General features: G+C 41.2%; 2 protein-coding genes across 5 annotated transcripts in view; one reads left to right on the forward strand and one right to left on the reverse strand.

The window, feature by feature from the left end:
• Positions 1-2,205, forward strand: part of LOC129726885 (A disintegrin and metalloproteinase with thrombospondin motifs 7) — a 97,281-nt gene extending 95,076 nt beyond the window's left edge. Inside the window, exons 11-13 of the mRNA XM_055684087.1 lie at positions 333-714; positions 776-893; positions 1,252-2,205. Coding sequence (XP_055540062.1) covers positions 333-714; positions 776-893; positions 1,252-1,779 — 1,028 coding nt within the window. The 3' untranslated portion in view covers positions 1,780-2,205. The remainder of the gene's footprint in view (positions 1-332; positions 715-775; positions 894-1,251) is intronic.
• The window catches only part of LOC129726887 (myogenesis-regulating glycosidase), a 54,029-nt gene continuing 44,947 nt past the window's right edge, over positions 2,034-11,115 (reverse strand). For all 4 annotated transcript variants that reach the window (XM_055684089.1, XM_055684090.1, XM_055684091.1 and 1 more), the window contains one exon: positions 2,034-2,453. In XM_055684089.1, coding sequence (XP_055540064.1) covers positions 2,317-2,453 — 137 coding nt within the window. In that variant the 3' untranslated portion in view covers positions 2,034-2,316. The remainder of the gene's footprint in view (positions 2,454-11,115) is intronic.

Genomic DNA, 11,115 nt, shown 5'->3' on the forward strand with positions numbered 1-11,115 from the left:
AGGCATGGTTTGGTATTTTTCTAATCTTTTTCAGAACAGAATTTCACTAATTAACCAAAAATTTATTGAATCATCAGTGTAACTTTATTATTTTTTCGATGTTTCACTGTTTTATATTTTTACTGTATTTTATTGTTTTGTCGATTTATAGTTGTACTGTTTAATTGTTATATCCTTTACCGTGTTTTCCTTATGCTGTGGCTCTTGTCACTTGTTTCTTGTTTCTTATCGCTTGTCTTTAAACTTAAGAACATTGTTGATGTTTGATAAAAAACCTAAGAAATCATGATTAACCCACATTTCAACTCACATCTTTTTGCTTGCCATTACAGACGAACCCTGTGAGCTGTACTGCACCAACTCGGAGGACACCATCATTGTGCCGTTCGGAGACAACGCAGCCGATGGAACGCCTTGCAACTTGGGTACGAACGACATGTGCATCGGTGGAATCTGTCGCCGTGTGGGCTGCGATTGGGTTGTCGATTCCAACACGACCGAAGACCAGTGCGACGTCTGCGGCGGAAGTGGCGACAGCTGCACCGTCATCCAGGGTAACTTTACCAAGAAGGTCAACATGACGGACGGATTCTACGATGTGCTGCAGATTCCGGCTGGTGCCAGAAACATCCTGGTAGAGGAGATGGGACCGTCGAAGAATTACATCGGTATTGGAAAAGCGAACAGCAAGGATTATTATCTGAACGGAAATAGGTGGGTTTAGAAATTCGATAGTGGGAATGGTTGATTACTGACAGACGCCTTAAATTTGCAGGTTGATTCAGATGCCAGGGGAGTACGAAATTGCTGGCAGTTTGGGACTGTACGATCGGGAGGACGAACAGGAGAAGATCAAGATTCCCGGGCCTATCACCGATGATATCACAATATCGGTAAATGTTGTAACCGTTTGCTTGATTTTCGTTGTCGCAATCGTTGCCGTTTCGGTAAAATTTCAATTTATTCAAATCAGTATACGCTTCTTGAAAGATAGAACCGATACAGTTTCTCTGATTTAGATTTTGCTTTTGTTGTTTGGTTGAACCGATAGCGATCTTTCTTCTCTGAGGATAAAGGCTAACAACCTTCCTTTGCTGCATGATGCGCTAGAATCTAATTTGGCTCGAAATTTATTTCTGCGGGTTTCATTACTGTATGGTTCAGTGGCGTAGCAAGCAGTCACACAGTAGTTCTGAGCCTACGTCACTGACCGTATTGCCTACTAATTCTAAACCAATTTTTACACTTCAGGTCATTATGAAGAAAAGAAACAACCACGCCGGAATACGGTACGAGTACACGCTATCATCGAACTCCAGCCGTCACCAATCCTCATACTACTGGAAGCTGACGGACTGGTCGTTATGTTCCGTAACTTGTGGCGGTGGCAAGCAGCACCGCGAGTCGGTATGTCACCACCGAGGCGAGGGAATCGTGGATGATAGCTTCTGTGAACAGAATGCTCACAACAAGCACCACGAGCAAATGACACGGGAATGCAACGAGGATCCGTGCCCGGTGAACTGGTGGGTTGGTCCGTGGCAGCTATGCTCCGTAACTTGCCGAAAGCCGGGCGATCCAACACCGGTACGGAAGCGAACGATTCTCTGCGTTGACCAGAGCCGAAATGCCCAGCCGGACAGTCGATGCGAAGGTAAGCCACGACCGACGGATAGCGAGTCCTGTCCGGGCCGGCTGCCGCTCTGCAAAGGGCCGCTCGATTCACACATCATAGTGGAGGACGTTCCACCCGAGTACGAGGAAAACAACGTTATTTGACAGGGCAGGGCTAATGTGCGAATTACTGTTTAACAGTTGGTATTATGTTATATTAACATTTATCGTAGTTTAGCAGAGCATTTTCCTAAGATAAGAGATTTTTCTATTCAGTCGTACTTACATTCTCGTGAAAAAGTATTATTTTGAAGAAACATTATAGAGACACTCTCGCCAGAAAGAACAACAGCGGTTGCTGCCAAGTAGGTTTAAAATGGAAGATTTCGAAGAAACCTCGAAACACTAAGCCCGCTCTATTGGAAGGTTTTAAGCGTTATATATTTACAGTGTATTTAAAAGTATTAGTTTAAGGAAGAGCAACCGCAAACAAGCATCTTACCGTACATGTGGAATACTAAACTGTGCCTTGGGCTGAACTTTTTACGATCAGGACAAAATCAAACACAAATAAATACGAAATCTCTTAAACTAGTGTGCTTTCATTTGATGAAAGAACTTTACCATTTGGCACTGGCTGTGGGGAACTGGCGGAATGTATAAATCAATATTCGCTCCTTTGAAGAACTGTGCCTCTGGCCTCTAGAATCGTGTGTTATCGGGCATCTTTACGAAATAGGCCACCTTGTCGCGCGGTACGTGATAGTTGTGAATCCAACGGTTGCCCTTCCGCAGGGAACCATCGATGCCATCTTTCCAGACACCCTGGGGCAGGTAGACTAGAAGACAATAAAATGTAAGCGAAATTGTAGAGATACCACGTATACCAGTCTAGTGGAGTTGGTAAGCCATCTTCAGATTTCAAGGAAACTTTGTGAGTTTGGAGACATCAGTAGCTTAACCAATGAAAATCTCAACAGGTTTTGGAATGGTTTTTTTGTCTAAGTTATTTTCGAAATTACTCGAAAACTATATGTTCTTCAAAACTTTGGTCAAAGAATGGAATTTCATTGAAAAAAATGTTACTTAACTGAATAATTCTTAATGCTAAACAAATGTTGAATTTGTACTCTGTTACTTACACTTTTACAAAATAAATTAAATCTATTTTTTTTTTTGCATATTGTGCTAAAATAAATTATGACTTGCAAAACTGTGGTTCAAAAACGTGAATAATTTTACAAATTACCATAAAAATAACAAATTTGTTTGAAAAGCACAATATATGAAAAAAATCTATAAACTTAAAAATGCAATTTCCTTAATAACACCTTTTGTGAAATACTGGATATTCTTGTGTATACACTATAACATCCAAAAAGTCATCCATACATTGCAAGGTGGGCACTTTCACAAATAAACATTTTGCTGATAAAAAATATGATTTTTTAGAAGACAGTCAGGTTTTTTTACGCGTTTTTTTTTCTACGCGGATTTTTTAATTAACGCGGTTTTTTACGCGTAATTTTGAATTAAAGCGGTCTTTTACGCGATACCGCGCTTATTTAAAAAAAATCGCAAATTTTCGAATTAACGTGGGTTTGGAACCAGAAACGTTTAAATGTTCATCTAGTAAAAGACGTAGTCCAAAAAATATCCTCCGCCCTCCGAAAGATCCGAAATGACCGTCAAAGAGGACAATTTTAAATACTGGTTCTAGAGCGTCTCGGGTTTTTTCTAAAGCACCTCTTGCTGGTTTACTATACGCGGATTTTTGAATTAACGCGGTTTTTACGAGGTACGTATCCCTTGCGTAAAAAACCTGACTGTATTGAAGAGTGAGTAAGGGACAATCCACATTCCACGTGGACAGCTTTTTCTATTTAATGTCCACGGTCCATACAAAATTTTAAGAATTAATATGGGCAGTTTTCCACAGAGGGGAGGGGAGTGGGATAAAAAAAAGTCGTTAAAAACCTGTCCACGTGGAATGTGGATGGCCCCTAACCTAAATCAATGACTATCATGTAGCAAAACGGGATTAGAAAACAGTAGCGCTCACATCACTCCCTCTCAATACGGGTTGTAGTAGAGATACGGTAAAATATTGAAGAGAGAGAAAAGGAGAGAGCAACGTAAAACATGAAGTGATTTTCTTGCTTTCTTCAGCGATACCTCTTACCGTGCAATGCACGTGCTGTTTGAATACACCGTAGCGTTGTAGTCTGAAGTATTTTTTCTCGGGACAACAACAGATCTCTAAGTTTGCATAAATTTGATTTCGATAATTTCCGTGCATTTTTTCATTGCTCAAAAAAGTGTATGATTGTCGGTAAAATATTGGTTCAAGATCTTTAAGATCATCGTGCGTATAAAATTAGAATGAAGCTCGAATGTCAAGAAAACCCAAGTTAGATCTAATTACCGGTACAGACCCCTTCTATCTTATCTCTGATGAGGCATGCAGCCACAACGAAGCAGCTTCATCCCATCACAAATGAAACAAATCTGGGTGGCGAAAAGTAGGCGATAAAAAGTTTTCGAGAGCGAGGCTCTAGGCGCGAAAAATTAGGATTATTGGTCGGATGAACTAGAGCAGCTTGGAAGAGTCGATCATTTTAATCCTTACCACACGCAGATTTTATGAAAAACTGAAAAGAAAGTAGAGAAGTTTAAAATAGAGAAGTTAAAAGAAGATAAACCAGGCATCACAAACCGCAAACGACAGCTCCCGTTAATTTCACCGTTTGTTTCCTATAAACACATTTTTAAAACACAATTATTAATTTCATTTTTCCGTATCAAAAAAATATCTGTGCAAAAATGTTACTTTTTCAAAATAATTTTTTTTTTGATATTTTATACTTTGTCAAAAAATTATTTCCTATAGTTACTAAAAAAAAAGTTCGAAAAACAAATTGAAAAACACCTTTCCCATGTAAAACTATTGCTTTTAGGATTTCACTGGTAATCACAGGTTTTGCCCTAGAGCTCAAACTGGGAACAATTTGAACATTGCACCTTTTCAACCATTCCTGTGAGTTTTGGTGCCCCTTGCAAAGACAACTTTTCCAGAGGCTCAAATGAGTTTTGTTACAAACCAACGCTGAAGCGATGAACCGAGTTATAAAATTTTAAAGTTCTTTGAAAATATGATTTTTTTTAAATAGATACGGTGTTGGACGGCTCCGTCCAACACTCAATTTATTTTATCGTCGCGTAAACCATATTCCGGCGGTAGAGGAAATGCTTCTCCAACCCGAGCGTATATGTTTACCAAGATGGTGCGGCTCAAAACAGCGTTTGATCCTTATGTTAGGAGCGGCTGATCAACGTCCTGGTGGCAGCGTGAGACTCTAAACAGATCTAAACACGATGCCCAACAAACAATTTCGTTGCTCAACAGCTTATTAATCTGTAGTTCAGCTGAAATCCATTCAATAACAGCTTAACAAGCCGTAAATAAACAATATTGTTTGTTGGATGGTCCCTCGGCGAGACAGAGGGTTGGGGAAGGCCTAACGAGCCGCCACGGAAAAACAACAAGTTATAACAACGTAAGAGATAATACGGATCGGAACAATCGAAATGGGCCTAGGCAACGAAATAATGACCACGATTGGTAACTTGAGACATGTAACTGCAAATCGCTCTGCTTTCCAGGATGCGACAGGATAATCTACGACGAGTTATATCCACGCAACTTCAAAGTCGTAGCGCTACAGAAAACTTTATTGGACAGGACAGAAGGTATGGAAAACCGGGCACCGGGCGGCTACTTTCTACCAGAGTTGTGGCACCACAAGCGAGCTAGGAACCGGCTTCATAGTATTGGGCAAGATGCACCAACGCGTGTTGGGGTGGCAGCCTATCAACGCAAGGATGTGAAAGTTGAGGATAAAAGGCCGGTTCTTCAACTACAGCCTCATCTACAGCACATACTACAGCACTGCCCACATGAAGGAATACCCGATGACGAGAAGGCAGCGTTCTACGCGCAGCTGGAGCAGGTCTACGATAGCTGCCCGCGAAGGGACGTGAAAGTCGTCATTGGGGACATGAATGCAAAGGTAGGACGGGAGGCAATGCACAGACCGGTAATCGGACCAGATAGCCTGCATGCCGTGTCTAATGATAACGGCCATCGGTACGTAAACTTTGCGGCCTCCCGTGGTATGGTAGTCCGAAGTACCTTCTTCCCCCGCAAAGGTATCCACAAATTCACCTGGAGATCACCGACCAACAGACAGAGAACCAAATCGACCACGTTTTGATCGACGGCAGGTTTTTCTCCGACATCATCAACGCTCGCACCTACCGCAATGCGAATATAGATTCGGATCACTACCTAGTAGCTGTGTGCATGCGCTCAAAACTATCGACGGTGTATAACACCCGCCAAAGTCAAACGCCGCGACTAAATATTGAGCAACTGCGAGACGCCGAGGGTGCACAGAATTCACGCAGCAGCTGGGGCAGCGCTACCCATTACCTATTGCCCTGGAAGGTGTCATTAGAAGAGCGGGGATTAACACGAGCGGCACGATATTCCAAAAGTCGGTTCAACTGTTTGGTTTCGCCGACAATATCGACATTCTGGCTTGAACCTTTGTGAAGATGCCGGATACGTACATCGGACTAAAAGCCGAAGCCAAACGTATTGGACTGATCATCAAAGCATCAAAGATGAAGTACATGAGGGGAAGGGGTTCACGAGAAGATAGAGCCAACCTCCCACCTCGAGTTCAGGTTGGTGGTGATGAAATGGTCGATGAGTTCGTGTATCTGGGCTCACTGGTAACTACCGGCAATGATACCAGCAGAGGAATTCAACGGCGCATTATGGCAGGAAAACGTGCATACATTGGTCTCCGAAGGACGCTCCGATCGAGTAGAATTCGTCGCCGCACCAAGTTAACCGTCTACAAAACGGGCATGAAACATGGACTTTGCTTGTGGAGGACCAACGCGCCCTTGCGGTCTTCGAGCGGAAGATGTTGCGTACCATTTTCGGTGGAGTGCATATGGAGAACGGAGGGTGGAGAGGACGAATGAACCACGAACTGCAGGAGCTGTTTGGGGAGTCATCTATCGTCCACGCCGCTAAGATTGGCAGGTTTTTGATGGGCTGGGCATGTTGTAAGTGTTCTTGAAACCAATCCGTCAGGGATGAGATGGAGAGGTGCACAGCGGGCAAGGTGGATCGATCAGGAGGAAGACGACCTGCGGACCCTACGCAGACTGCAGAGCTGGCGAACGGCAGCCATGGACCGAGTGGAATGGAGACGTCTCTTAGGTACAACAAAGGCCACACCACGGCTTGGGACTGTTTGGTAAGGTGGGTATAAAATAAATATGTCTAATACCAAGCAACTGAAAAAGTCGTCAACATTTAAATACAATACGAGGTTCAAAGCTTTTGGGCTCAAACCGGTAAAAAATTGACCTCAAAGAAAATCTCGGGTTCGGATTTCATAAAAATAAAATTTTCGGGTTCAGGTCGGTTACGGGTTTGTAAAACATCATCTTCAAAATATGATGCTTCATCGTAACGGATATATTCAGCAGGAACACGTTGTAATTTTTTGTCTTCTGTGTGCCCAGTGGTGCTCTATGAAACAAGTAAAAAATAATAAGAAAATAGTAATTTTATAGATCGTCACACTCAATAAACAATAGATTTGCCTCAAAATTATTTGTATTGTAAAATCGAATATTTATTGTTGTTTATAAACGGTCCATTAAAAACACATTCTTTATTCATTTAATTTGTGTAATATTGAAATTGAATTGGTGAAATTGTGTGTTTCGTTTAATGAACAACATTTTAGAATTTTGATAAATTTTAGAAAGTTATTTAATATAGAGTTATATTAAAAAAATGATTTTAGGGGCCTTTTATCGAAATCTCCACAAAAATCAAATTAAATAGGCAGGTTTCTACCGGCGCTTCAGCAAAGTTTTTTGTTTTAAAATGCGCCCAAACTTTGCCGAACATAAAGGATTTTATATGCAAAAATGTGAAAAGTAAAATTCATTTCTGAATTTTAGGTAGTTGAATCATAAAATTGTAATTTCTATGATATAAACAAAAATGATAGAACGGCTGAAAATCAATTTTGTAGCTTCAAATAATTACGTTTGCGTTTTTGCAGCGTTCTGGAAGCTAGGAATCCCGACTCGATGAGGTATGGTTTTCTAAGTCTATATCACGTTTTTCAATTTGGTTACTTTTCGCATTTCATAATTTCACACACTAGCTGCTTTGCCTAATATGAAAAGATTAATTTAAAAAAACTTTTTCCCTGGAAAAGTTCTCTCTCAATTTTGAAACAAATTTTTTAAGTGCAAACTTTATGTAAAAAAATATTTTTTTTAGTTCTAATCAATCAGGGTGTCCTTCGTGTGTCGGTTAAAACTTTATGGCTCCTATTCGAGTTTTTTAAATTTTATCTCGATGAAGATCCATGCAACACGCAGGAACAGCTTGCTTCGGTAAGGAGACTTAGCAACCAAGCCCAATGAAAAAATAAAATTGCTTTTTAGTGAAAAACTTGGTTGCACGTTTAATGTTAGCCTTGCCTATTCTGCAACGTTTTTTCTCTGTATGCCTGAAGGGCACTGGGTACTGAAATGCCACTGCGACATTCTTGCTGATTGTCTTTTGTGGCGGGCCCCGATTGCTGTGCACAGGTTACGGATTCCTCGTACTCATTGATGGAGTAGAACTGTTTTGTTGTAAACCTGTACCCCAATTAAGTACAACATAGTTGATGATACTAATTACCTGTTTGGGATTAAAGCTCCACACTTGGTATGGAGTTAAAAGGTAGCTTCCTAAGAAGTTGTACCTAGAGGAAGCAAGAGCAAAGCAAACGCTTTGAACTCTCTGGTTCAGATTTGCAGAATCGGCAGGTGTCGTTCAACACTACGCCGATTATCTTTAAATGATAAAAAGCGGGACAGTGTCCGGTAAGGAGTCCCGTGATTATCCGTAGGTCACTACGATTTAGACTAAGTAGTTTTCTGACGGTTCCAGGGTTCGGATAGATAAATTGTTTAGCTTGTCTTGTCAAGATTGTTTCAGGATTGTCCTGTGCCTGTTGCCATTGGGATACTATTTCTAGCCTTTTCCAAGTTAGTAGTTCGCTTTTGATAGCGGAAATGGACGTACCCAGAAACGGCTCGGGCCAATAAACCGCTGAGCTGATCCCTGTCTTGCTAGGTAGTCAGCGTGTTCATTGCCCTCGACTCCGCAGTGTCCGGGCACCCAAAACAATAAAAACTGAATTCTGTCGGGAAAGTTCCCGTAGAGTTCGATGCATTCCCAAACAAGTTTGGAAGCGCATTTGACGGACTTAAGTGCTAGTAGTGCTGCTTGACTTTCCGAGAATATACTGATTTTCGCATGTCTGTAGTTGCGTTGCTTGAAAAACGGTGGGCCATTTTCCCAGGGAAAACATTTCCCTGATACCGGGTCCGTATATACCAGATCCCGTTAGGGATCCCATTTTCGAGCCATTCGTATAAAAACTGACGATGCCAAGTGGAAGATTAGGCCCTCTATTGTTCCACATAGAGCGGTTTGTTTCAATCACTCTATATGGAATATCCATGTTGGTCCTAACGTCCATCCAGTCGGAGACTGTGGTTAATAGCGGAGTTAGTTTGAACTCCCTAAGTATGCGAAGGTGGCCGATTTGGTCCCCTTCAAGTATAGTTTTCCTCCTTTGCAACCTTAGAGCGCCAAGCTCTGCTTCCTTTTTCACATGAAGATGTAGAGGTAGTAGGCAAAGCATAGCTTCCATGGCTGCAGTTGGAGTTATCCGCATAGCGCTGGTAACCGAAAGACATGCAAGTCTTTGAACTTTTTTGAGTTTGGCTTGCGCAGTCACTTCGTTCACCTTAGGCCACCACACTAGGGCAGCATAGGTGATTCTTGGTCGGGCAATGGTCTTGTAAGACCAGAGTGCCGAGTCTGGTTTCAGTCCCCAGGTTTTACCGAACAGAGTTCTGCAGGCCCAGATCGCTGAGATCGCTTTCTTAGCGGCATGATCCAGTTGTGCAGACCAGTTTAGTTTCTTGTCCAGAATGATTCAGAGGTATTTGACTTCATTGCTGAAGCCCAGTCTAACTCCGTTCAGTATTGGAGGAGTGATGGAGATCTTCCTTCGTCTGCCGAATGGAATTAGGACTGTTTTTAAGGGGTTTATGTTTAGACCCTCCGAAAAAAACGCAACGTTTACACCAGGACTTTCCAAATATTGTTCCGTGAAGCTTTTGCAAGTGCTCCGAGGCGTTTTTGATACACGTTTATACGTTTATATAAGGCGTTTTTGATATACAGTTTTTTTGTCAACTCTTGAGATCTGCTTCTCGGTGGATTTTTTGCCTTTCTCCTAGAAAGGTATAGCAATCACTGCAAAAACCAAAGGTATAAAAGTGCTCCAGAGGGTCGAATCTCGTATATCAATCGACTTAGTTCGACGAGCTGAGCATTTTCTCCACAAGTTCAATCTTCATAAAATTCGAAAGTTAAGGGTTTTTTCGGTAGCCCGTTCATTTGAAATTAGTTTTGCTAAAATCGGTTGTGTAGTTTCTGAGATATTGATGTTTCGTGATTTTTACACTTTGATACATAACCTCTAAACTAGAAATCAGATTACAATAAAATTCAATAGGGTCTTATAGAGCAACTAGACCTTTCATTTGCAATTAATTTCATTGAAATCTGTTCGGTCAGACCATCTCTGAGAATAGTGAGTGCGTACACACCCACACACAAACATATACACCTATGCATGCTTATATGCAGAAAATGCTCGATTCGTCTAACTGAGTCGAGTAGTATATGACATTCGGCCATTTGGATCACTTTTCTACCTTTTAATTAGCCAGTGATCGTTAGGAGGAAGTCAATATGTTTACTTTCATTATGTGATTTCACATTTTCATGAACAACGGACGAAGTTACAATCCGATTGCAATGAAATTCAATAGCAACCTATGGGGCAACTAGACCTTTCATTTGACACTAATTTAGTGAAAATCGGTTCAGCCGTCTCTGAGAAAAATGAGTGAGTTTAAACAACCTCAGGATAACTTTTCTTTACATAACTTTTGAACCATATGTTCAATCATTACGAAATTCAAAAGTTAAGGGTTCTGGAGACAGCCCGATCATTTGAAATCAATTTTATTAAAATCGGTTGTGTGGTTTCTGAGATATTGATGTTTCGTGATTTTTACATTTTGATACATAACCTCTAAACTAAAAATCCGATTACAATGAAATTCAATAGCAACTTATGACGCAACTAGACCTTTCATTTGAAATTAATTTCATGAAAATCGGTCCAGCCATCTCTAAGAAAAGTGAGTGAGAAAAAAAAAGTTGCACATACATACACACACACATACACACATACATACATACATACAGAAAACGCTCAGTTCGTCGAAAGGGGTCGAGTGGTATATGACATTCGGCCATTGGGACCA

Source organism: Wyeomyia smithii, chromosome 3 (assembly GCF_029784165.1).
Source record: "Wyeomyia smithii strain HCP4-BCI-WySm-NY-G18 chromosome 3, ASM2978416v1, whole genome shotgun sequence".
Lineage (NCBI taxonomy): Eukaryota > Metazoa > Arthropoda > Insecta > Diptera > Culicidae > Wyeomyia > Wyeomyia smithii.